Source organism: Piliocolobus tephrosceles, chromosome 9, assembly GCF_002776525.5.
Source record: "Piliocolobus tephrosceles isolate RC106 chromosome 9, ASM277652v3, whole genome shotgun sequence".
NCBI classification, from domain to species: domain Eukaryota; kingdom Metazoa; phylum Chordata; class Mammalia; order Primates; family Cercopithecidae; genus Piliocolobus; species Piliocolobus tephrosceles.
Genome location: NC_045442.1, coordinates 32,892,938 through 32,920,072, shown reverse-complemented (window position 1 = coordinate 32,920,072; position 27,135 = coordinate 32,892,938). Strand labels below are relative to the sequence as shown.

At 49.7% G+C, this 27,135-nt stretch overlaps 1 protein-coding gene across 5 annotated transcripts in view; it reads left to right on the top strand.

Annotated features, from left to right (window-relative positions):
* The window catches only part of PAX2 (paired box 2), a 93,650-nt gene that overhangs the window by 55,454 nt on the left and 11,061 nt on the right, over positions 1-27,135 (top strand). For all 5 annotated transcript variants that reach the window (XM_023206190.3, XM_023206192.3, XM_023206193.3 and 2 more), the window contains 2 exons: positions 15,328-15,503; positions 17,787-17,913. In XM_023206190.3, the coding sequence (XP_023061958.1) occupies positions 15,328-15,503; positions 17,787-17,913 (303 nt within the window). The remainder of the gene's footprint in view (positions 1-15,327; positions 15,504-17,786; positions 17,914-27,135) is intronic.

Below are 27,135 nucleotides of genomic sequence, written 5' to 3'. Positions count from 1 at the left end.
TGCAGCCAGAGCTTTTACACCTCGCCCTTCTCCTTTTGCGCCAGGCTTCACCTTTTTCAGGAGGACTGGCTAGAGTGTGCGTGCATGTGTACGTGGGTACTTGTGTATGTGTGTGCATGTGTGTAAGGTTGGGGCACACACGCGGGCAGGGGTAGAATGTGATCCAGACAGCAGACAAGGGGAGGGAAGAGAAGCCAGAGGAGAGCAGCTCCAGGAACCTGCATTAAAGTAAATGCAGTTTATGAAGTTTATGCTTTCCTCCTAGGGAGAGCTGGATTCCATCCAGCAGCCTCCCAGAGCCTGCCAAACAGCTCCTGAAGCAGAAAGTGCGAGCAGGAGAGCAAGTAAGCCAGTGACAGAGGGAGAGATGCACAGACACACACACACACACTCGCTGGCTCACACATATCTCCCTCGGCCCGGGCAGCCTGGGAAGCCTGGGATGGAGGGATGCAGACAGTAGATTTGGTAGGGGTGACTCCAGGAGCCTTTCTTTCCTCCTCTCTTCCCTCCTCACCTGCCACCTCCATCTCTTTAGGCAGAGTGCCCAGCATGGGCACTTGGGCAGTGTGGGCACCTGGGTGGACTGGTGGTGTGGGGAGCTGAGGGCACTGTGGGCCACCTGGGGCAGCCAGCTTGCAGGAGCCACCTGGGTGAGGGACAGTGTGGGTGGTCTGGGGCAGTGGGTATGTGGCCTAGGCAGCAAAAGGGACCAGAATGCTATACAAAGGAACCTCTAGGGACTTGCTTTTTCTTCTGATGCTGGGGATCCATTTTTCTCTGGCATTTTGGTCTGAACTATGTGGGTGCCTTACAGCTACTGAAAATAGCTATTGGAGTCTTTTAAGGAGAAACAGAGACCTTATTTGTTTCCTGGTAATTCAAAGGAAATAAGTGGTTGACAACGTTAAAGTATGAAAGCTCACAGAGGGGCTTAAAAGCAAGTTGGAGTGTTGGAGTGTCTGTTCTTCTGGACTCTTCCTCACATGCACAAGCACGTGGGTTCATGCATGTGCGCACTAATAATGTGTAAGTGGGCCAGGACCCTTGACTTTAGATGAAAAGGGAGTGTGGGGGAGAAAATGCCTGGAGAGGAAGTCCGCAACATAGGCCTTTGCTCTGGCCTGTGGGCTTGGCACCATCATGTTGCTTGCCCCTATGGCTTCTGCGACATACCTCAGCTGGGGTCAGACAGTGAGAAGTCTATCTCCCTTTTCTTTCCGGGAACTCCATGTCTCTATGCAAGTTCTGCCAGGAACTGAGACAGAGGAGGATGACAGAGGTAGAACCATCCAGAAGCAGAGGATGGGGAGAAGAAGAGGGCAGAAGGATAGCAAAGGATGCTCAGAAATTGCTGACTGTGGAGGACGCCTTGGGAAGCCAGGAGGTGCTAGGCACAGGAGGCAGACACTGGCCAAGGATGGCATTGGTCCTTTCTCCCCCCTGCTCTCTCCCTTCCCCTCCCTCCACACATCTTTATTGGTTCTGGTAATAGCGTTGATTTGCATGTCAGGCAAAGCCTTGCTACACACACAAAAAGAAAACCCTAGCCGTGGCGGTGTGGCAGTGTCAGCTCTCGCTGTTGTTCGACAGTGTAAAATTAAATTAATAAAGCCCCCAACACAGGAAAACATAACAGGAAATTAATGGCCTTTACTGTCGCTCTGATGCAGTCATTTGCAACCCTGCTTTCCGCACCAAAGACTTCATAAATGCAAGCAGTTTCTCTAAACAAGCATACTTAGGGCGGCCTGGTATGTAATTTTTCGCCTTGCTTGTGTCCTTTGAGCTAACAAAGCCCCCTTTCCTCTTGGCTCCAGAGATTTCTAACTGGTTCTGGCCCCTGCTGGAGCCAAATGGGGACAGCACTAGGCAGAGGGCCCAACCCCCTCCCTGAGAGCCCAGAGAAGGCTGAGGAAGGGCTAGGGTCCCAGGAGCTAGACACTCAGTGAGTCCTCCTTCCCCACCAGCCCCTGCAGCAGGCCAGCAGGACTGCACACCAGTGCTCCCAGGTGGGAAAGTTGATCTCCTTGGGGAATTCCCTAAATCCACTGGAGGCTCTCCCCTCTCCTTCCTCCCCTGGGTCTGTCCTCCCTCTCCCACAACCTGTGTGTTCCCTTCTTGGGGCCTCTGGCCTTCATCTCCCTCCTTCTTGTCGGTACCCACTCTCCCCTGTTCTACTTCTTCATACATGGGTCACATACATCTAGGCTGGCTGTGACTTGGCAGTGGGTGCCACGCTTTTCTTCTCCACAGGTAACCTAGGGGCTCTTTTTTGAGGCAGCTAAGTTCTTCAAAGTGAGGAAAGTAAATTTGCTGGTACAATTCCCTGGGGTTCTAGGTTTCCTCCATATCTCCCTCTTCTCTACAGGTTGGTTAGGAAATGCCAGGGCCCTAAGGGGCCCCTCAGATTATCCCCCTGTCGTCGGGCAGTTTTCAGTGAGCTAAGAGTCCTTGACTGCTTTGGTGTGTAAATCGGTGGGATAGTGAGGAAACTGACACCTTCCTCTCTGGCCTCTCTGGGGATCTTTGCATCAGTGTGGGCCCAGGTGCCCACTGTGTTGGGAGGTATGAGAGGAGCAGAGAACCAGGATGTGGCTCTCAGGAGCTTACAGCCTGCTGGGGAAGGCAAGGCTTTTGCACTCAGACAACTGGCTGTTTGGTAAATGCCCGGACACGTGACTGTGTGTTCCATAGGAATCTGGGTAAATGGACTAGAAGGGCAAGCAGGAAATGGGGCTTGAGCCTGGGAGCCTGGGAGTGGCTGAGATTGAGAGACCTTGGCTGGGCTGGATCATGACAAGGCAGAGCGTCAGATTCCTAAGGGTCATCCTGTCTTATCTGCCACTCACCATAGAACTCTTTCCTCCAGTAGTTCTGCCTGAAAGGCCACAGCCCTGCCTGGACATATGTCAGAGATGGACAGTGGCCATTGTTTGTTTGCAGCACCACTTTATACTGAGTCATGCAGGTTGAGAGAAGAGCACAGGATGTGGGATCCAAATGTCCAGATGTGGTCCATCTCCACTCCCTACTTGCTCTGGGACCTTTGACTGATTACATAGTATCTCTGAATCTGTTTCCTCATCTTTAAAATAGAGGTAATGGCATTTGCCACAGAGAATGGTGGTGGCGGTAAAGCTCTCCATTTGATACCCTCTCTTTCCTTCCCTCCTTCCCTTTCATCCACTCCACCATATTTACTGAGCTCTTGGCAAATGCTGGGCTAGGTCCTGGGTAGATTTCAGATTCTCACATGATACGGTTCCTGCCCTTGAGGGAGTTCCCTCACCATCCTGGTTACCCATCTCAGAATTCATTATTGAAGGCTAAAGTTCCTCAGAAATGAACACGGAACTCCAGAGACAGTCTAGCCAATGCCAGGCACAGTAGAGCCTTGCCACTCTCCCATCTGGAGACTCTACATCCATAATATAGCCTAAGATTACATTCGATTTTTTAGCAGCCATGTCAGACTCAAGCTCATATTGAGTTCGTGGTCAACTAAAACCTCGAGATCTTTTTCACATCAATTGCTATCAAGCCAGGTCTACCCCATTCTGCACTTGTGCAATTGATTTTTTTTTAACCTAAACATAGGGCATTCCATTTATCCCTGCTGAATTTCATCTTGTTGGTTTGGGTTCTTAATTCTACCCGATTAAGGTCATAAGGATGTCTTCTATATCATCATCCAACTAGTTTTTTTCAAAAGAGTTATTTTCCTTGAAAACACAGGAAAGCCACATGGCCCACCAATGGAGACCTCCTCCTAGCTGCTATAAGTGAATGAATGCTTTGGGAACTACTGAGCCCAACAGCCATCAATCATTTTACTTGTTTTCATGTTGTCCATTATGCTAGGATTGTCAAATGTTAACATTCACTACTTCCACAGAATTTCCTTAATAAATTATTTTTAAAAATCCAGTTTACATTGATGAGCAAATTGAGCATCTGCTATGTACAACATATGGCAGGACTGATTTACAAAGGTAAATAGGGCACAGTCCTTGACCTCAAGAAACTTACAATCTAGCAGGGAGGTAGACATACACATCACTATATAAGCAGAATGTGATGAATGCCGTGATCAAGGCATGAAGTCATATGATGAACGAAAAAAACAAAGGAGCAGTTGCTTCCAGTCAGGGCGACTAGGGAAGTATTTATGAGGGAGGTATTTGATCTAAGCGTTGATATCAAGTAAATATGCCACAACTTATTTCTGTGAGTGCGTGCAAGCTCTGAGGTATCACCGTTTTCTTTTCTGTTGGCCGTAATTAACTGTATAATAATTTCTTTTAAAGGATTTCCAGAACCTGATCCTGAATTTATGATTCTGAGTGTCATTTGCATACGTGTACTTCTCCCCCCTTTTCTAACAGACAGGATGGCATTGGGCTTGTCACTGCCTCACCCTTTCTTTGTGACATCTCAGGGATTATCAGCAGCAGTTTTAGGTCCTGTCTGGACCTGGGAAAGTTCATTGAAATGGCCAGAGGTTACCTGCCTGGCCCCTCCCTGACCAGGGCACCAGTGCCCTCCTACTGGGCTCAGTTTGAAGATGCTTTCCTTTGGTGAAGACAAAAGCAAGCTGAGGATTGAGAAGTTCTGCCTTCTCTCTCAATATTACATCCTCTTCCCTAGGACTGAGCCAAAACCTGCCTTTCTTTTCTTTCTTTCTCCAAACATAGCATCCAAGGCCCTTTTTTGTTGTCTCAGCTTGTTCTGAGCCTTTGTATTCCTGACAGGCTCATGCCACCCTCATATCCATCCTTGGTTATGGTCCCCCCTTTCCATCTGTCATGTATCCTGTATAAGAGGGAAAAAAGTGACTTCTGTGATCATAAGTGGAATACATGCTCATTGGGAAATACTTGGAAGAGATAGTAAATTTTTAAAAATTCCCTCACAATGTCATCACCAGGAGACAACCACTGTTGAATTTGGTAGATTTTCCCAATCTCTTTCTTTTTTGTGTATATATAATTTTTTAATCAAAAATTGAACAATACCGTATAAGAAGCTTCATGTCTTGCTATTTTCACCTAACATTACATAGGACCATTTTCACATATCATTAAATATTCTTTGAAAACACGATTTTTTAATGGCTGCATAATCTTCCGCTGTTCAATGTACATGTCCTTTTAAAATCTGGGATCATCATAATTTAAAGCTTATCTGTGTGCAACAACAGTGATTTTCCTTAAATGTCCTTCTTTCTTCACCCCCTCCCCCACTCCCACTCCCTTTATGCTGTCAGGTTGATTATATGAGCTTATAGAAGCAGAATTTCATTTTTAGAGCATCCCATCCTCGTGGAATTATGGTCTCTTTTAGAATCTCTTGCCATGGAATCCCCAGCCATGTTTTTCCCTCAGCATGGATCATTTTGCTTTCTTCAATTCAGATTCTGCCCAGCACCCCCTTCCTGAGCTACTGTCAACTCTAGATGTGCTTGCTTTCTCCCTGCATCCCCCCCATTTCCCTTTCATCAGTTTTTCTTTCTTGGTCAGAATTAAGCGGCCTGCAATAGTGGAAAGGGCTCTGAGCTAGGAACTTCAGTTTCCATTCTTAGGACAACTAGCTGTGTGACATGGAAAACTACCTAGCCTCTCTGAGCCAGGCTTTTGGTTTTTGTCTTAATTTTAAATACCTAAGAGGGAATCTAGTTAAATTTCCTTCATGATATTTTCCAGCTGTAGAACGTGAGTGACACTGAATTCAGAGTAGCATTCTCCTTTGTTGCTTCTTTTTCCTTCTAAAAGGTAAAATGTTGATCGTAGCAAGAACTGATCAGTCTTTCCTTTTGGAATTCTTGTCAACAAATCAGTCAACATTTGTGATCACCTTCTCTACTTGAAGTTTAAAGCTGAAAACTATAGGACCCCTGCCTTCAAAATTCACAGTTCAGAGGAGAAAACAACATTAAAAAATAACTATGATATGAAGAGATTCTAAATTGGGCTCTGCCACTTACTGGCTATCATAAGTTGTTCTGGGTAAATTACCTAGTCTCTCTATCCCTCAGTTTCCCCAGGTTAGGAGTTTAGCTGCCAGAGGCATGTTGCCAGGGTTCAGTTCTCACTCCTCTGTCATCCGTGAGGCATGTAACCTTGGGAAAGTTCCTTAATCTCTGCACTTTCATTTCCCCATCTACAAAATGGGGACAATAATGTTTAAGTTCTCATGAAAATTAAGTGATGAATTAATATATGTAAGATTATCAGAGGAGTGCCTGATATATACTAAGCACTTATAAATGTTAGTTGCTGTTATTGTAAGGATGAAATCAGTGCATGCATGTTAAGCATAGTGTCTGGTATCCAAGTAGAAACTGGATCTGTTTGAGTTATTATTAGTGTATTTCTACAATAAAGGTTTGGATAGATGGCTGTTGGAATGCAGACAAAGGAGAAATTAATGGTGAGGGAGGAGCTAACAGCCCTCTTGTATATGTCTGAGGAAACTCAATCCCAAAAAGCTCAGGAGATTTATACCAAGTGAGCAACAAAACTAGGATTTCAACCCAGGAGATGTTACTTCTGGTCCAGTATTGTGTTAGGGTTACCAGTACAGTTAGTGTCCCTAGAGGCTGGTGGGTGTGAATGGGCACAGCAAGCCTGAGGTCAGACAGGCCCACAGCCACCCCAGCCTCTCCCTGTTCATGAACTCACTGAGTGTTTAGAAGCTGGGCTTAGTCAAGTACAGCAGGTAGTTTCCCAGGGCTAGATGGCTGGGCAGAACCTGGTCTTGTCCTGAGCCAAGGTTTGGGCCAGATTTCCAAAGCCTTCTTCATGTCCACCCCTTTTTTTTTTTTTTTTTTAGACACGGTCTCACTCTGTCTCCCAGGCTGGAGTGCAGTGGCATGATCTCAGCTCACTGCAGCCTCCACCCCCGGGGCTCAAGTGATCCTCCCATCTCAGCCTCCCAAGTAGCTGAGACCACAGGCACATGCTACCACACCCAGCTAATTTTTGTATTTTTAGTAGAGATGGGATTTCACCATGTTGACCAGGCTAGTCTTGACCTCCTGAGCTCAAGCAATCTGCCCACCTCGGCCTCCCAAAGTGCTGGGATTACAGGAGTGAGCCACTGCACCCAGCCCACTTTATGCCCACCTCTTGAGCTTGGCTTGGGAACTGTGGCCAGGCCAGACTCACTGAATGTCCAGTTTAAAGATGGAAGGCAATGAGGGGTATCATCCATCTCCCTGGACAAGCAGTGTCACCATAGCTCCTTCCCAGCCTGGCCCTCTGGAGCCCCTTCCCTCCCCTCTCCGTTTTCCTATCTATTCCTCCCTCACTGCCCGAATCCCACTTCCCCCTCATCCTCTCTTCCTCCCTCCCGTCTCCTATCTCACTTACGTCTCTCTTCATTCTGGAACACTCCTTCCTTTTCTTTCCTCCTCCACTCTCCCTTGTGAACCGTCACCCCCCCAATCCATCAATCCTCCCTCCTCTACTAGTCTGGACAGCACCTGACCTCTGGAGAGCCACCCCATTCCTCAGCTCCCAAACCTCACTCTCTGTTCCCAGTTGGACTTCCACCTCCCTGGTTCTGCTGTGCCGCCGTGGGGGTGGGGCTGGGGCTGCACAGGCGGGCTGCCCTGAATGACAAGCGGGGATATTGATCGCGTTCTGAACTCAGCCCAGCCGATAGAAGGTAATTAATGACTCCATTTGCCTCACTACCGAGGAGAACAATTGAGTTTGAAACTGCAACAACTGGCAGCTGAGAAGACTGGGGGGCAGCCTGGGGGTGAACCCCTCAGAGGCGGAAGTAATATGTGGAGTAGCTAGGCAGAGAGAGCACCGTCTGAGCAGAGGCCACCATCAGAACGGGCAGAGCCCCATCCCCAGCACAGCTGGCCCCTGAACCCCACTGCTCCCCCAGCCCTTGAGGCCTGAGGCCCATCAGCCACTGTTCCCCCTGCCTCCACGCTTTTCTCTTTTCTTCCCATATCACTTTTTGAGGTCATTTTCTGCCTGCAGATAAAGACTCCGTTTCCCCAAGACTGCTTCTTGCCAGCTGTGCAATCTTGCACATATTTTGAACTCTCCCTGAGCCTGTTTCCTCGTTTGTAAAATTGAACTAACAGTGTCACTTTTGCAAGTGTTCTGTGAAGACTGTGGATAATGTGCATAAAGTACCTTGAGCCTGCCCAGAACACAGTAAGTGTTCGGTAAGTGATGATGGATCCTTGACAGAGAAGGCAAACGTGGCAGAATGGAGAGAGCTTCGGAGTCCATGAGTTCACATCCAGGCTCTGTTGCTTCCTACCTTTGTGGTATTGAACAAATAATTTTGCCTCTCTAAGATTCGTTTTCTAGAAAATGAGAATAATAATAAGTACCTCGTAAAGTTTGAAGAGATTGATGAGTGTAGGTGAAAGCCCTAATATCATTACTTTCTCCATAGACAGATAGATGTTTGTATTTGAGCTTAGAAAACTGAAGTTAGTGCAATTGCTTTTTTGTTTGTTTGTTTGTTTGTTTGAGACAGAGTCTCACTCTGTCACCCAGGCTGGCACGATCTCAGCTCACTGCAACCTCTGCCTCCTGGGTTCAAGTGATTCTCCTGCCTCAGGCCTCCCAAGTAGCTGGGATTACAGGCCCCCACCACTACACCCAGTAACTTTTTGTATTTTTAGTGAAGATGGGGTTTTACCATGTTGGCCAGGCTGGTCTCGAATTCGTGACCTTGTGATTCACCCGCCTCAAGCCTCCCAAAGTGCTGGGATGACAGGCGTGAGCCACTGCACCCGGCCAAAGTTAGTGTAATTCTTTGCTATACTTAAATTCTTTTCAAATACCTCATCTTGCTTCCTGGAATTTGATGGGCAACCCCATTCATACCATCCTAATTTTGTAGACTTTGATGAGCCTTGGTGCTTTCTGACAGAGGAAATGACATCATTTCATTTTCATTTTCTTTATTTTTCTTTCTTTTCTTTTCTTTTCTTTTTTTTTTTTTTTTTTTTTTTTTTTGAGACGGAGTCTCGCTCTGTCGCCCAGGCTGGAGTACAGTGGCGCGATCTCGGCTCACTGCAAGCTCCGCCTCCCGGGTTTATGCCATTCTCCTGCCTCAGCCTCCCGAGTAACTGGGACTATAGGCGCCCGCCACATCACCCGGCTAGTTTTTTTGTATTTTTTTAGTAGAGACGGGGTTTCACCGTGTTAGCCAGAATGGTCTGGATCTCCTGACCTCGTGATCTGCCCATCTCGGCTTCTTTTTCTTTTTCTTTCTTTCTTTTTTTTTTTTTTTTGAGACAGGGTCCCACTCTGTTTTCCGGACTGAATGCAGTGGCACTATCTTAGCTCACTGCAACCTTGACCTCCCAGGCTTAAGCAATACTCCCACCTCAGCCTCCTGAGTAGCTGAGTCACAGGTGCATGCAACCATGCCCAGCTAATGTTTTATTTTTTGTAGAGGTAAGGTCTCGCTATGTTGCCCAGGCTGGTCCCATACTCCTGGACACAAGCAATCCTCCAGGCTCAGCTTCCGAAAGTGTTGGGATTACAGGCGTGAGCCACCATGCCTGGCCCATTATTTCATTTTATCTATTACCACCACCCCCAACTGTCTCTTGTCCCTTGCAGTGACCCTTCTGTCCCTAGCCCTATTCCCAAGACAGTGTTCAGGGAGTGTTCCCCTCCCCAAGCTGCTGAGACCCCACTGGACAAATCCGTTCATAACTGGCCAGTGCCAGGGCCCTGACCTGGGGTGAGAGGTATGAGATAGGGCCCAGCTCCAGGGCCACCCAGGAATAGATGGGGAGTGAGTGGCAGGGCTGAATGAATGAGGAGATGAGATCTTTTGGTTGAAGAGTAAAGACATTTTTAATAGTGATTCTAGAAGTAGCACATACTAATTGCACAAAGCCTGGACGATATGCAAAAGCTTAGATGAAAAGAAAATAAAAATTGCTTGTGATCAAGAAGTAACCATTGTCACCACACCAGCAGCTCTCCTTCCAGTCAAATTGATCTTTGGTTTTGGAGTTCTCTTCGTTTGCCCGGAGACTAGGGTCCTGCTGCCAGCAGCCCCACACTCTGGGCTCTGGCTGGGCAGGCAGCCACTCTGTCTGTCCGTTTAGTCCACAGCTGTCGGGGCACCTGCCCTGTGCCAAGATCCCCAGTAAATGTCCCCTTGAGCCAGTCACTTGCCCTGCACCTTATATACTCTGAGCCTCAGTTTCCTCCCCAGTAAAAAGGCATTAGAATCCCTACCTACCTTGGAGAGTGGTTGGGAAGACCAAGTACTCTAGATCTATGAAGACCTTTTGTTAAATGCTAAACAAATATGAAACAGTCAGAGAAGAAGACAATATGAGCTTTGTTATCCTTGAAAGAATAATCTATGTCAAAGTTTTGACTCAGCAGTTTGTTTAATTGAGTTAATTTATTTACATACTATCCGTGTTCCAAAAAGATCTGTGGTAGCTCACCCCCTTGAGAGTGGACAGAGCACCTGGAATGGCCCAGTCCTGGGAGTCCCATTCCCCAGTTGTGTGACCTTGGAAAAGTCACTGCCCACCCCTGCTAGTTACGGTAACACGAAGAATTTGGACCAGACATCCCCTAATCATCTGGGCACAGTCTGCACTCAGCCAGCACATGTGCCACAGGCTGTAGCCTCCATTTGGGGAGGGTGCCAGGCAGAGAATGTGGGATGCCGAGAGGGAGGCTGTGCCCTGGATGGAGCCAAGTGGCCTTCAACTGGGCCCACTGTGTTCGGCTGCAGAGTGAAATGATTTAGAGGGCAGGCTCTGTACTCAGACCCGGATTCAAATCTGGTTTTCATTTACTAGCTGCATGGCCTTTGACAAGCTACTTAACCTCTCTTTGCCTCAGCTTCCTTATCTTTAAAATGGGTATCGTAGTACTTCCCCCACAGGGTTGTCGGAAGGATTGAATGAGCTCTGTAAATAACAGCAATGGCATGTCATGAGTTCTTGATATTTGTGAGCTGCTACAGAATGGGACTTGGGCAGGGGGCAGATGGAGAATGAGGCTGAACCCTCCCTCTATGGAGATTGACTAGCACAGGGTCCCTTCCTTGCTCTGTTTGGTCTTATTAAACCCACAGCCACCTCCAGCCCCAGTCTAAAAATGTGACCAGAGAATGGGGAAGAATACTGGAAATTAGAATAGCTCCTGAACGCACAGGACACATGACCAGCAGCCTCCAGCCCTCTTGGTGCAGGGAGCTCAAATGTAGATGTGTTCTCCAGGCCCGGGTCTCAAGCAGCCTCTGCCACCTGCTTTGGATGGCAGCTCAGAAGCCCCGGGGATAAGTTCTGCTGCTCACCAGGAACACAGTGTTCTCTGTGCGTTGGTAGAGGCACCAGAGATGGGCAGGATGGTGTTTCTGAGAGTGGGAAAGGCCTTTGGGTCAGAGTTGATGCTGTTAGAGGCTAACAAGCAGTGGGGATAGCACATCTGCTAGCCAGGGATGTGTGGAGCTTGCCTGATGAGAGACTGGGTGTCCAGTCAGGTGGCCAGTCCCAAAACCTTCTGCCAGAGGTATGGCTTTGAATACCACCCAGGAGAGTCTGAGTACCTACTGGGGGCTATTCCTGATGCTGGAGCTGCAGAAATGCATTAGTCACGGTCCCTGCCACAAGGTGCTCTTAGACTGGCTGCTGGGCATGGGGGCAAAGGGTCTGTTGGGTAGGGGATCTTCTTTGAAATGGATGGTGTGTAATCACTTACGCCCTTTCCTTCCCTGCTTACTAGATTAAGATCGGCTTTTACGTCCTAGAAACCTAGATTAAGATTGGCTTCTGCTTCCACCTCTGTTTGAGCCCAACTCTGCCAGACAGCCCTTCAACAGCTGGACTTAACAGTGGTCTCTTTCTTCCTCCTTGCTGTCCCATATGAGACTTTGCCCCTGGAAAGCCCATGCTGAGCTCGCTCCCCACCTTCCCTGGAGAACCCTCTAGGTGGTCAGCACTGACAGCTGTCTTCCTTCTTTCCTTTTTGGCTCCTCCTCCTTTACTCTCTTCTCCTTTTCCTCCTCCTCTCCTTCCCCTGGAAAGCCACCCTCATCCAGGCCCTGGGCACCAGGTAGCAGGACACCCAGGCTTCAGCGAAAGCAGAGCCAGCTGGTTTTATTCCTGCAGTAAGTGTCCTCATCCCAGCCGGGCTTCCAGCTTCTGGCGCGGAAGGCTTCTTCCCTTTCTTCCCCTCCCGCTTTCTGCCCTTCCGTGCCTCTGGGCTTCCTCCTTCCCTGAGTTTCTCCTCCTTGGACCTTCTGATCCAGGGCTTCTCCCAACCCCCTTTCCTCATTCCCTTCCTGCCTTCTCTCCTTGCCTTCATTCCTCCCTTCCTTCCCTAGCTGATGGAAGGACGCCACTCCCTCCTCTGGAAAGAGCCAGGAGAGCCTACTGGACGGACGTATGGTGGATTTGGAGGGCTGGCTGGCTGTCCCCCATCAGTAACACTGCTGCCCTCTCCCTGGCCCTGCGGCTCACCTCCCTGCTCCGCATAAGTTTCTTTGTGTTCCTTCGCCATTCATCATGACTGCTGCCTTCCCTCTCCTACAAGAGTTCCCGCAAGCCTCCTCCAGCCTCTCTGCGGGGCAGGGGTTCTCCACATGCTTTCATCACACCACTTTGTTTTCCTTCTCCTCTAGCACCTCCTTTCTCCTCCCCACTTCCCTCTCCTCTGCTTCCCCGCCTTCCACTGCCACCTCTTCCAGTAGCAGGCTTCCTTAGCCTTTGCCTCCCTTCCCTCTCCCTTCCCCTCCGTTGCTGCCTCTGTAACCTGTCTTACCACCAGGGCCTGAGTATACAAAAAATAAATAAATAAAAAGGTCAGTGAGTGGAGGGAGCAGCAATAACCCCTAAAACAGTACTATCAGTGGAACATGATTGATCAATTGAATTCCATAGCGGCTGAAAAATGTGGGATTAAGTAGTGTATTATACGCACAATGAGTTGAGGCATGATGTTCATTTCAAGTTCATTTCGCCGGCCTCTGCCACCAGATCAGGCAATCAATAGGGGCAGCAGATATCATATATCACCTCTCTGCGGGCCGGGGAGAGAGCACCATAATCTCTCGCAAATTTAGAGTGACAGATTTGTCAAGATCTGAAGGGCCCCTGAATAAATGAAGGCAAAGAGACTCCTCCAGCCAGTGACCTGAGGACAAAGCTTCAGTTCAGCTCCCCCCCCCCCACACACACACAGAGGCACACACACGCACACACACACACAGTGAGCCAAGCCACACACAGACAGGCATATACACAAATCTACACAGAGGCATGAGGGGAGTCCTGCCACACATGCACACACCTAATGTGTGAACACATGCTCATAAATACACCCTCTCTGCCCCTACAATAACCATATATGGAGACACTTGATGCCTCCCTCACCCCTGAGACTCTGGTTTCCCCAAAAGGTAGGAGGGCTCCAGGAAGGGAGAATCAGACACAATAGGACATGCAAATAGCTACAGGGAGTGAAATGAGGATGATGGCACATCCTGAAAAAAGAAGCAGGCACAGGAGAAATGGGGCATGTGGCCTCACAGTCCTCATGCAATCACACACAGACACACACTTCTTTTCAGAAAGCTTCTCATTCTCATTTCAACACGCAGACCCTTGTTTATCTGGATGTTTATTTGTGTACAAATGCATAGACACACAATACTCACACAAAAGGGAAAAATAAATTTACCACACTTCAATTTTCAACTCACATGTTGATGCACACATCCCATAAGACTGAAATGATTCCAGAGCCTTACACTGAAAAACCACAACCACCAAGTTTTGTGTCCATGGGAACAAATACCATTGAAGCTGCCTCTGTCTGTCTGCTTCAGATGTGGTCCTGGTCTTGATCTCTGTCTCTTTCTCCCTCTCTTTCTGTCTCTCCTTCTCTCTCTCTGTCTCTCTCTCTCTCACACACACACACACACACACACGCGCGCGCGCGCGCGCACGCACTTTCTTTGCTTTCCCACTCCCTCCAGAATAGTTATGGAGGGAAGATGAGAGGTCACATTAGGAAAGCAGACCCTACGACAACGCTCGGTCTGGGAGGCCAGCAAGGGAGGATGGCTGCAGGTTGAGTTAATCAATATATAATATTTTCTATGGTCTTCTGAATGATACTGTACAGTGTTACTGTACATAATGCAATATTGATTATATCATATCGTATAATCACCTATAAACTGATACATATAACAGTCCCAGAGGAACACCCTGGGGCCTCCGGCATGGGCTGGCCCCAGGCCCAAGGCTCTTCAACTGGTCTTGGGCTGAGGGGAGCCCAGGAGTGACCAAGTTGTTATAGGGTTTGTGGGGGAAACCCCACTGTGGGGAGTTGCAAGGTGTGGGTTAAGGGAGAGGCTGCAGAGCAGGCTCATTGCCTACTGTACACCTTGAAAATGCCAGGGAACCGAGGCGGGAGGCAGGGATAGGGAAGGGCTGAGAACGCCTGGGGAAAGGGGACATGGAAACAGGACTGACCTGTAGCCTAGGGGGAGCGGGCACCAGTGTGACAAGTCTCTGCTCCCTCTGGAGACCTGCAGGAGGAACCAGGTGACCAAGAAACTGGCTCCTGTAGGAGGCCTAAGCCCAGGTCCAGGTTGGAGACAGAGGCCGAGAAGGTGGCCGGGGCACAGCGGCATCCACGGGGGCCCTTCTGTGGGCTCTGCCCAAGTGGGAGCTTTGCTGCTCTAACGACACCTCTTTCCTCCCGCTTGGCTTCCCTCTGGCCTCAGTCCTGGTCCAACCCAAGCAGAGTGCCTCAGCTCTGCCTCAGAGCCCTTCCTCCCTCGGGGCGAAGTTAATTACTTCACCCAGTCTCCAGGTTACACTCAGCCTTGGAAATTTGATGGTTTTCAACCCTTGGAATCAGTGGAACTGAAATTCATCTCGGAGCCGAGTTCAATTCTCCACAGGCTCAGTAATGCCCGTCTGAGACACCCAGCTTCTTTCTTCCCCAGGCTGGCCCTGGTTTGGGGGCAGGGGGTGGTTCAGGGAGACATGCCCTGGGGAGCTGGCTCCTGGAAGCCCGCTGGCTCCACCTCTGGCTAATCCTTCCTGACCCCACAGTGTGACCACTCCATCTCTTATCAGGTCCTCAGGTCCTTCTGTTCCCTGGGCTTCCTCAGCCAGGTCTCTGAGGCAGGGCCACCCTCTGGTGTCAGCCCCACTGGCCTAGGGCTGAGAGTAGGGGGTCCCATAGGGGTGCAGAGCTCCAGGGCCGGGTGCCCACCTCTCTGCCCTGCACTGTTCCTGTGCCTCTGCTGGCCTGGCGCTAATGCCCTGAGTGTCTATGTGTTCTCCAGATGTGTCCGAGGGCTCAGTCCCCAATGGAGATTCCCAGAGTGGCGTGGACAGTTTGCGGAAGCACTTGCGAGCTGACACCTTCACCCAGCAGCAGCTGGAAGCTTTGGATCGGGTCTTTGAGCGTCCTTCCTACCCCGACGTCTTCCAGGCATCAGAGCACATCAAATCAGAACAGGTGAGGAGGGAGCTTTCTGCTTGCAGAAGTAGAAAGGAACCAGCAGAGCAAGGCCTCTCAAGAGCTTGTTCACCAAACACCACGTGCATAGCCGGCATTGTATGTGTTACACACGTGTGTTCTGTGTGTGTGCAGTGTGAACAGGCTTACATGAGACAGTATAGTATCGTTAAGACAAATCTTTATGGTCTGCATATAGTAATTAGAAATGATGAGTTCTGGATGCAAGAGTATGGCCTTGGGTAAATCATCTCTGTTCAGAGCCTCAATTTCCCCATCTATAGAATGAAGGGCTTGGATGTAGCATTTGACAAGTCCCTTCTAGCTCTGCTTCTCCGTGGTTCTGGCATGGAGTATTCAGGAACAGCCTCTTGCTATGTCCCTTGCCCACAGCCCCTCAGGTCCTACAGAAAATCTATGCTAGCCTGGGGAACTTTCCTTGCCCAGTGTCAGGAGAGCCCACCTGTGCCTGCCTCCTGCTCCCCAAGCCAGCCATTCGATGGAACCCTAGGTAGGCTGACAGCTTACCACTTACACCCAACAGTCCTGCAGACACTGAGCAGCCCAGGACACACAGCATGGGGCACAGCATACAACACACCAGCAAAATGTACAACGCAGAAACCGCCTCCGAACTTTTCCATGTGCTGGTGTGCATGTGTTCACACTCCACCCACAGCCCACGGTACTGTGCTCACACACCACTGTCCACCTGCTCCCTCACCCACAGCCCACAGTACTCACAGCTAGCCCCGGTAGCTGCATGGAGCCAGTGGGTGTGTGCTGTCCCCAGATCACCAGCTCAGCATACCCCTAGCGTATGCCTCCACCCACATACGCTGGGTGGAGCCCCCAGCACACCCGCTTACACACAGGGGCACACTCCCATCCCTGCTACACATGCAGCCCAGGCCAGGCCCACAGTCGCAGCACAACACAGCACTGCTGTGCTTGCACACATGCACACACGCTCCCACACATGCACGTCAGTGCAGCCCCACAGCCTCGCACGCTACAGTTCCACTCTAAGACTCCAATAGCTCCCAGCCACTCGCCTTTCTCCCCGCCCGTCCTTTTATCCCATAAGCTGTTTGTCTTCATAAAACAAAAATCAAAAGTCTTTTTAAGGTGCCCTGAGCCATAAACCAACAAAGGAGGAGCCGGCCGAGGCGGGCGGCTCGGTGCACCCTCCCTGAGTCCCCGGCTGTATTACAATGAATAACCTTTATTTACTTTCATTAGACTATTAAACACCAGCACAGTCATTTTTCCCCCTGAAACTCGGAGCAGGGCCCATAAAGCAAATCCGAAGCCTAATTGAGTTCATTTTAATTTCTCTCCGATCACAGCGAATTACTCTGGTGATAAATCAGGGGGCAGCTTCACCCCCAGTAGAAGGCCTAATTTGCAGCTAATTACAAAACTGATTTCTACAGGAAGATCAATACGAGAAGGAATTGGAAATGACGAGGCAATCCCGTCCAGCCATGGAGGGGAGGGGGTACTCTGGGGGGGCCAGGAAGCGGAAGGGAAAAAAACGGACCCGAAAGAGCAGAAAATCAGTTTTAATTTAACGTAATATTAATCAGAGCAACTTTTCCTGCTTTGTGCAGGCTCCTGGTCTGCCCAGCTCTGGGGTCTGGCTTGGCCGTGGCTACAATAAAAAGGCAATTACCCGAGTGTTTCGGGCAGGACACCCTTTCAGAGTCAATGACTGGCCCCCTCCTACCTTCTGTTAGCCATGTGGACTCTCCCCTCCCCAATTTCATACCCCAGTGCACAGGCAGAGAGCGAGGGGCCCACGGGGCTGTCATTGTTTGTTTTTAAAAAAGGGGCACCCATACCGGAGCAGCCGGCAGTGCCAGGCTGAAGGCCCCACTAGGCCCTTCCCCCAGCTACTGGTTCTGCCAGTCAGGCCATGGTTCCCCCTCCTCCCCAAGGTTCCTCGACATCCCATATCTCTCAGCAAGGGGATCCCCACTATTACACCCTACCTTCGGGGGTGCTTAGGCAGGAGATGCTACAGAAACATAAAGGGTGCTGGCATAACTGCCCAAAATGTGTAGAGGGTGCTGCGCCTCCGGTTTCACCAAGTCAGGTCTGCTCCTACCCACACAAAACTTGCCATCATCCGCCAAGCTCCCCCCAGCATCTCCCCTCTGTCCCACCATCTCTTTCTACCCCATCTGGGAGGGCTCCCCGTTCCTCCTCCCCATCTGCACACCAAGCCCTTTCTCTGTGTGTGCATCAATAGAGAGCTGTCACTTTTCTCTCTCCTCCCAGGGGAACGAGTACTCCCTCCCAGCCCTGACCCCTGGGCTTGATGAAGTCAAGTCGAGTCTATCTGCATCCACCAACCCTGAGCTGGGCAGCAACGTGTCAGGCACGCAGACATACCCCGTTGTGACTGGTAAGGGGGCTTCCAGGAGGGTGGGGGCACCGTGTTCAGTGGAGGGTGCCTCAGCCCATGCCATCTGGGGCCCAGTGTGATAAGCAGATCCCCCGCCATGATATTTACAGAAAGAACGAGACTTCTAAAACTAGGGTGCTTCCCGAACAGGTGTGTGCAGATGTGGGGAGAAAAAAACTGGGGTCAGGGTGTCTGTGGGCTTCAACCTGGAAAGGCTGATGCTAGGAGGGGCTGTTGCCAGTTCTTCCTCCTGTCCTTCACCTCTCCCTTTGCCTGTTTCTCTTCCCTCTCCCAAGTTGCCTAGAACCATGAGCCTCTTGTGAGGACATCTGCAGAAGGCAAATAAGCCAGGCTGGTGAGAGTGGAGCATGGGGACCCAGTGTCCAGCCTCCACATGTGTGTCTGCAAGGCTCCAGGGGGACCCGCTTCCCACTTCCTCCAGGCAGCGTGGGTGACCATGGCTTTGGGCTTGAGGGCATGGCACCCAGCTCTGTGGAGTTTGAGATGAGTACAATTATTCCAGCCTTCCTCCTGCTTCCCAGAGAAGTCACTGACACCAAGGCTTGATTTCAAGGCCAGGTAGGATCAGGGTTGGCCCACAATCAAATGCAGAGCTAGGGGTGCCATGGCCAGGAACCCCTACAGATGAAGAGCAGCAGGGCCAGTTAGTTTGGAAGGGGAGATGGGGTCCAGGGAAGGCCGCAGAGCTCCAGCCTGTGGAAGGCGCGTGCCACTGCAGAAGGGTTTCCAGGCCAGGAGACTGCCCAAGTGGGAGAGACATACATTGAGGTGTTATTAAAATTCACCTAATTATTCTGGAGACACTAAAGCCAATGTGCCGTTTGTTCCTTGGGAGACAGGATGATTGAGAAGGGTCTCGGCGGGGACTGGGAGACACTGAGGCGTTACCTGCAGAGTGAGGCAAGCGGAGGCGGCCTGGGGACCCGGCAGCGGGGCTGCACAGCCAGCAGCAAAGGCAGGGAACAGGCACAGCGCACTCTAGGACTGGGCCCTGGTTCTGCCTGGGAGCTGGTCTGAGTGCGGCTGCACTTGAGCCTGAGCTGGGCTCAGTGGCCACCCAGCTTCCACCTGGGGGTTTAGGAGAGCCCTGTCAGCTTTCCCAGCCTCTCCCTAAGGGGCTGTACTGGTACAACTGTTTCCAGCCTAGATCTTTGGCTAGGGAGTCAGAGGTTGAGTTCTGGAAGTGTTGGAGACCTAGACTGCGCTTTCGGGAGTGACGACCTTAGCTGGGTTAGCTGGGCCAGGACATAGCCCATGACCGAATGGCCCTCAGCATGAGCCATTCTTTGCCCAGCTGGGAAGCTCTCTGACCTGCTAGGTATTCTGACCCAAGGCAGAGGCCACCTTTCTTCTGACCTGCTCAGAGGTACAGTGGTCACTTCCCAAAGATGGCCACTCCAAGCACTGGTCAAAGAGAACCCGGGAGACTTCTCTAACCCCATGTGCTGCCCAGTGCTCAGGCCATAGTCCAGAAGGCGAGCACTTCCTGGGGTGGAGATATGGATCTTCAGGGTAGGGCTCCTGCCATAGGAGACCCAGAGGCTGGTGCAGAGAAGTGCCTCCACCTTGAGCAGCCCCCACCCGCCTCCCCCACCATGGCCCTGGAACAGTCCCAGCTCAGCCTGGGAACATCTCCGGCTGATCCATCTGGATCCAAGTGTGAGAAAAGTTCATTTCAGACCCAGCTTGACATTCCCAGGTGGCAAGTTAGCACTAACATCTCAATCTGTATGCGACATTTCAATCAAGCGAGGAGTAACAAAAGCAGAACCATTAACATTCGGAGCTGTTCACCAGTGGTAATGACGGGGAAACTCTCTCACAAACTGGAAATTACCAAAAAGAGAGAAGTGTGTGGAGAGGTGGGGGAGGGAAGATGGGGATGGGGTAGGGAATGATTTTTCCACACTTAGGCCAAGATCCAGTGTTTGGATTAATAGCGCCATTACCCAAGAAAGAGCTGCAGATTATGCTCATTCTTAAACTGTTTTTGCTGGCAATTAAACTGCTGCAGTTATTGATCTTTGTTGATTTTATGTCCTCCTAATTTGCATAATCTATTAAAGATGAATGATTTATGATGTGTTTATTATGGGGACAAACAGAATTTGCTAGAGGTACCGTCAAGGTGAGCAATGGGGCATTGCTCAGACTCCATGGGCCATCTCAGCAGTGGGTCCAGCGTGTTGGCCTTCAGGCCAGGATATTGTGGGTAGTAGTGAGCAGTGATGCAAGAACAGAAACAGGAGAGTGGACTTTGGGTGAGTTCTTCTAGAAAGATGTTGGCATCTGTGAGAACCGGGCTCCAGGTAGAACTGGTATTTGAGAGAGGCCCTTGGTATATTTGTGGACGTTGCCCTCAAAGAGTCTTTAAAAACTTATTTTTTGGCAAATATTAAGGGCTTTGGTGGGAGAAGAGAAAAGAAGGCTCTTTCAGGTGGGTAGGTGATGCTGGGGAGGTGTGTGCTAAAGGTAAGGGAGCTGTTAGGTCAACCCTGTGCCCATAGCCTGACTTAGGAGTGCCAAGGTGTTCAAGGAGCCCTCTTCATCCTCCACGTCTCAGGTACCCTGCTCATCTTCTTTCCCAGGACTGGCAGCTGTGGCTGCAAACCTTAGGGGATGAGGGAATGCCCTAGCCCAACCTGAAAAGCCAGACCTTATTGAGATTCCTGCCACCTCCTGGCACTGGAGGCTGATTTCAAACTTCACCAGCCACTTGATGCAGCTATTCCACAAGGTCAGGACTGAGAGGAGAGAGGAACCTGGACTATTGTGTGCAGGGGAGAGTGGGGCCCAGTGGGCCAGGACACAGCTAATCACATTGCAAGCAAGGGTGGCTGCCAGAGGCTAGGTAGGGCTCAGCCCCGTAGCCTCCCCTCCCCACCTTCCATCAGGGAACCAAGGAGAGAGACTGATTTTGCTGGGTAGTGTTTGCAAGTTCTGCCGAGATTTTAATTTCACTGCATCACAACTCAGCAAGCTGCCAAGTCAAGCTGGTTATTTAAATTTATCACCCACTTTCCCTTCCGCCGCTGGGCTGCTCTAGCTCAGCGGCATCTCTTCTCTCCAGCCCACGGCTCTAGGCTGCTGGTCTGGAACGGAGCCGAGTCTCTCCTAAGTGATAAAGAAAAAGAGACCAGCTACATGAGAGAATGGGTCAGGGGCATTCTGGCCCCAGGCTTTTTCAGGTTGGATGGCTGTGGCTGGTACCTTTCACCACCTTCTTGACCCTCCAAAGGACCCCAGGGGGCTGCCATCCACCTCTCAGTAATCCCAGGGCCCTCTGGGTCAGAGCATCTGCAGTGAGAAATCTGGCTCCAGCTGCATGCTGGAGCCTTCATTCCTTAAAGTCTCCCTTCCCTGGTAGAAAAGATAGCCCCTGTTCCCCATGGCTTTCTCACCTTGCCTCCCTCCCCGTGCCTGGCCAGGGCTGCAGTGACAGAGGAGCATGCCGAGATGCAGGCAGTGATGTTGATCTGGGAGGAGAAGACAAGAACTTACTCCAGGATTCCCAAAGTCACTGGGGATGTTTCTAGGCAGAGAGAGTCCCTTGACACAGTGCGAGTCCACCCTGAAGGAGAGAGCCCATATGCGAGGGACCGTGCTGGGGGAAGTCAGAGATTGTGCAGTTCCATGCCTTCTAGAAAAGGGTTGGCCAATCTTTTGGCTTCGCTGGGCCACTTTGGAAGGAGAAGAAATTACTTGAGTCACACATAAAATACACTAACACCAAGAGAGCTGGTGAGCTAAAAACAAAAACAAAAGTAAAAAACCTCATAATGTTTGATGAAAGTTTACGAATTTGCGTTGGACCACATTCAAAGCTGTCCTGAGCAGCATGTGGCCTGCGGGCTGTGGATTGGGCAAGCTTGCTCTAGAAACTAGGCAAAACACCAGTCCCTGGAGCCACTGCACCCAGCAGGCTTCACTGGCCTCTAGTAGGCATTGCTGCCACACACTGGCAGAGCCTTGGGCAAGTGCAGCTGTCATCACCCTTGTTTTAGTCACAGAGAGGTAAAGGAGGAAGGAGATTGATGTCTGGGACCCAGGCAGGCTAAACTCACCAAAACATAACTGAATAAAATATAACAACAAAAATGTTAATACGCAGCAAACCTCATTCTTTGGTGCTAGAAATCAAGGGGAACTCAAAGCCAGATCAGTATTGGAGAGGCTGTTGACATTACACTGGAGGGAGATGCCGACTGGGAGAGGATGCGGTTGTAACACACCAGTCAGGGAACGTGACTTTGGGAATCAGGAAGCTAGAATTGAGTATCATCCTGCTTAAAGCAAGGGACAGAACAGGGATCATATTGTCCTTGAAAGGCAAACACATACACTCGTCCCAGTAGCCCAGGGAAACAACGAAGCAGGGGGCAACAGGCAATGTCACCATGAGACATGGAGACCCCAAGCCTGATGCCAGATCAGAGTCCAAATTTATACCATGAGTATGTCACAGGAAACCCAAGCCAGGAACTTACATAAAAATTTGTCCAGGATAGTTACCCATTCTGAAACCTCATCAGGAGCAATGAGAAACCTTCTTTGCAGAGGCATTCTATAATCCAGGGCACATGGGACTCCCACAGGGTGGGTGGGAGGAAAACTCACCACTAATGATGAGCTTACTAAGAAAAAGTACACATCTCATGTGAACACAAACTTCCAAAAGGGAAAGTTAGTAGAAGCAATAAACAGAACAGTTCACATCCCCCAAGAACTGAAGACAATAGAATAGTCCAAAAGCGCTGTAAACTCAGCATGTTTAATATTCTAAAAAAGATCAAAGGAAGTATCAGTTGTATCTTTATCACAGATCCAGATCCCCTAGTCCCTTCCCACCACTGCTCACCAAATTGTCAGATAATGGAGATCAAAAAGGGCAAAGAATGAGGACCACACCTATAGATTATTGCTTTGGGGTCCAGGAGGCATGGAAAGAGCTGAGCCTCAGGCAACTCTGAAAGTAGAGCCTGTTCCAGGCTTATCCAGGCTCCCAGACTGCTAAGCCTCAGCAGAAAATCTTATGTTTTCTTTGGGAAAATGTCTGAACATTAGAGAGTTAGAGATGGGGACAGTACCTTTCTCCCCAGTGGGGTGGGGACAGGTGGGAAGCCTCAGTAGCTTCCCCATCCTGGTTGGGGGAAGGTGGTTTTATTCAAGAGCTTGGGAGAAATGTCTCTTAATTCCTGAAGACTGCAGTTTTGAAGGAAGCTGTAACTAAGATCCAGGAAGAGATGTAGATGCTGCCCAAGAGGGAAGTGCCCAAGGCAGGAAGAGGGAGCAGAAGAAGCTGGTCTCCCAGAAGCTGGCTTATTTGAGCAGAGGTGGGGGAGGCCAGAGAGGCAAAGTTCACAGCTGGACAGCAGCAGGGACCAGTGTGAGCAGTGTGGGTGTAGCTTCTGAGAAAGGGTTGCCAATTCTCAGAAGCTCGGCCTCCTGGCCCACATCTCAGATGGTTAGCAAAGTGGCCTTTTAGCAGATAGAGGTGTGGACCCTGGGAAACCTCCTCCTCCTACTCAGGGCATCCTGAGGACCTCCAGGAACTGCCTCTTTCCTGTAGTTAACAACCCCCTTCCAGTGCAACTGCATTTCCCTCCATAAAACAAACAGCTTAGCCCTTGGCCAGCCCCTAGGGGAGGAGAGTGCAATAAAGACTGAGAAATGTTTCTGAAGGAGGCTGGGAGTCTCCTAGTCTTGTCTGTCAGCTCAAAGCCCCTGATTAGCTAGAGGAATTTAAGGCACAGATATCACAGTTCCTCTCCTTGAAAGGAGAGGGCTAGGACAACTTCAGACATGTGGCAAGTCAGAGAGCCCTTTACTGTGGAGGCCAAAACAAGCCAGAGGGCTGCTCCTCAGTGCTCACATGCCCTAGACCCTTCCTTTAGGCTGTGAGGGTCCCAAGAAAAGAGGCTAGCCTCCTCCAAACATCCCTGAGTCTGCAAGCCACATCCCCAAGGACCTCCAACCCCCAACCTCAGCTCTGATTTAATTACAGGGGCATTTCCATAGCAATGAGACATTGACAGATAAGTGGCTGCTCTGGGCCTGCAGCCTAGGGAGTCATTGGATCAGTCCTCTTTTTCCCTTCCTCCTAGTCCACGGCTAGAGGTAATGAATATGGAAAAGAAGAGGCACTAATCCACTCTCGGGATCAGAGTCAGGCCAAATTTGACCAGAATAAAAGCTGTGCCACCTCAATCCCAGGTCCCAATCCCATGTCCTTGTCTTTGCCTACCAGCCACCCTGTGCTGCTGGGCTGCCCTCCCCAGAAGGGTGCCATGGCAGAAGTACCCAGGCTGAGAACGGGGCTGCAGAGGGAGGAGCATCGTAGGGAGGGTGACAAAGGTAGGAAGGGTCTGGGGCATCTTAGCAAAGATATAGTTCTGGTGTTTTCTACGCTGAGCTCAAATTTGGCCCATAACCTTGGACCTTTCTTCTTACCTCCTCCCTTCATCTCTTCCCTCTGTCTGTGAGGCCCAAAAGGCTGAACATGCCAAATGGAATGCTTTTTCCTCCAAGGATGGCCTCACTTGTTCATTAGAGATCAGAGAGAGAGAAAGGGGCCAGTCTGAATTTGAATCAAAATATTTTCTAAGAAATCAATGATCTTGCTATCAAGTGCATAACAATAGCCAACTCAGGCCAATAAAGGATTACCCAGTTGAGAATACTGGCCACCGCTTTACGATTCATTAGGTTACGGGGACCCTTTCAGCTTCTGTAGATGTCATTTAGATGCTTGATGTGTCCCACAGGGGAATTCTCCAAAAAAGGGATCTCCCAGCACTAAGCTTTTTAGTCCATTATTTGGTACTTTTTAAGAAGAAAATGTTGGCTAAGTAAAAGTAAGGTCAGTCAACCCAACATTTTTGAATGACCAGAAATCCTAAAGACTGCTGTCCCAATGAAACAGGTATGTATTGGTACCAAGGGCTCAGAAATGTCCCAGTGGCCTCAAAGTCACCTAGGCAAGACCTGAAAACCTGTTTCCCCCAGAGGGCCGGCCACCTCCAAGGTGACAGGAAGACCCCCCACTCCTTTCCCAGGTAGCCAGAATCCCTTCCACCTCCACAATTAGCTGTAGCCTCAGGACAAACAAGCCAGTGCTTTTGCAACCCTGAGCTTTGGGAGACAGGCTCCGTCACTATTGTCACTTCTGAGAGGGCTTTGCGTGCCTTCAGCCTGAATCCTCCCCTCTTCTCCCCGGTGGTGGTGGTGGCTGGGCTCGCAGGCAGGGAAGGAGGAAATCCTGCAGGGCTTGGAGAACCGCCTAATGCTGCAGAGGCTTAAGTGGCCGTTTTCCTTGGGATTAGGGTTTCACTTACACAGAGCGCCTGAAAAACACTGCGCTTTCGGAAGGATTAGAGCTGACAATTCAGTGCTCTCAGAGAACAAAATAAAGCCAGAGAGGAACTGGGAGGCCTGGAGTATCAGAAGACTGTGCAAACAGGCTTAACCTCTGCCCACCCAGCATGAGGGTCTCTCATGCTCTGAGCCCATCTGTGAGCCTGGGCCCAACCTCTTGAGTGCCAGCCCCTGCCCAACTCCAATCTTCATTTGTGATTCGCTCATGGAGCCAGAGAAGTCAACGTAGGGACGTGAACTGGGAAGAGGACTGAGCCTCAGTTTCCTCCTCTGTAAAATGAGGGAGTTGGACTAGAAGATAGCCAAGTTCCTTTTCAGCCCTTTGAAAGTATGATTCTCCCCAACACTCCCTAGTGTTATCCTAGGATGCTGAAGCTGCATTTCCATCCATGGTCCAGCTGAATTAGAAGGAAACCGCCTCCTGTGAGGCCCTGAGCCAATAGGCTACACAGCTCAGAGGAGGGCAGGGTGCTGGGAGAAGGAATGGAAACAGCATGACTGGTTGTGTCCGGCCAGTTGGCTGTCAAGGTGTAGACCTCACTAAACCCCTGCAGATCTGGGTAACATGCCTGCCTAGGACACACCAGGGACCAGGGACTCACGGTGTCAGTGGGAGCTGAGATCAGCTGGAAGAGCAGCCACCCTGAGTTGTAGGCACAGCCCCCTCTGCTGGAACCTGGAGCAGGCAAGCCTCGGGTAGGGTATGGGGCTGAGGCAGAGCCTGGGGCTGTGGGCCGTCCCATAGTCCCTTCTGCCCCAGAGGATGAATCAAATCCTGGGAGGATTTGGAAGCTTGGGAAATAAGAAATGAAAGGAAATATGTAGATAATTCTTTTCCTCTCCTTTTAAAACATCTTGTGTGGATTTAAAGTTTGTTCCTTTAGTGTAATAGATGTAAGTTGAATTGGTCATAAGGTGCTCATAATTGTTATAGTAAATACCAATTATGCATTTATATATTTAGGCAGCAATTACAAATTTAATAACTGTGTATTCCTGTAAGTATTATAAATGCCTATGTCAAATGCAGGCACAGACTGCCAGCCTTGAAGAAATCTAATGTCTTCATTTTTGCTACCTTATGAGAAGCAGACAGAACTTGAGGATAGGGTAGTAAAACAAGAGTTATGTTTTCTGGCCTTAGGGTCCTCCACAGTGTCAAGTGGGTAGCAAAAGTGCTTATTTTCAGAGAAAGATGCTGAGGAAAAGCATCTCTGAACTCCTCGATAGAACTTTTGCTGTATAAATCTATGTCTAATAAGTCTCATCTGAGCCATCATAAGCAGCAGTTTCTGCTTCTTTCGTGGCGTCCTTTTTATTTCCTTGATCTTCTGAATGCTGACATTTTCCTTGACTTGAGATAAACCTCCCTGCTACTTCACATGTTATTTTGCTGTGCTTTGTATCATCTTGTTTATTGATACAAGTAGTTGCAAACAAATCAATGTCTTACGCTAAAGAACGGGGCTCTTTTGCTTTTTTTATATAAAGAGTGCTTATTAATCTTTAAGCCATATTTTTTGAGAATATGATAAAAGTCATATACCATCTACACAGAAAGATACAGACATGTAATGTCTGTAACATCTTACATATAGATTTATATAGACCCCTTGAAGTGATCTGTGGGTTCCTAAGGGATCAGTTAACCCCAATTTAAAACCACCACTGTAAAAAAGTGGAAGAAATTGAAACATAAGAAACAAGAAGTGACAAGATGTTCTGTTATAGGAAAGATTCACTTAGCATGATCCCATATTACTTTCCTGGACCAAACATCTATCTGTTTTCTGGGTCTGCACTATTTTTTTTTTTTTTTTTTGAGAC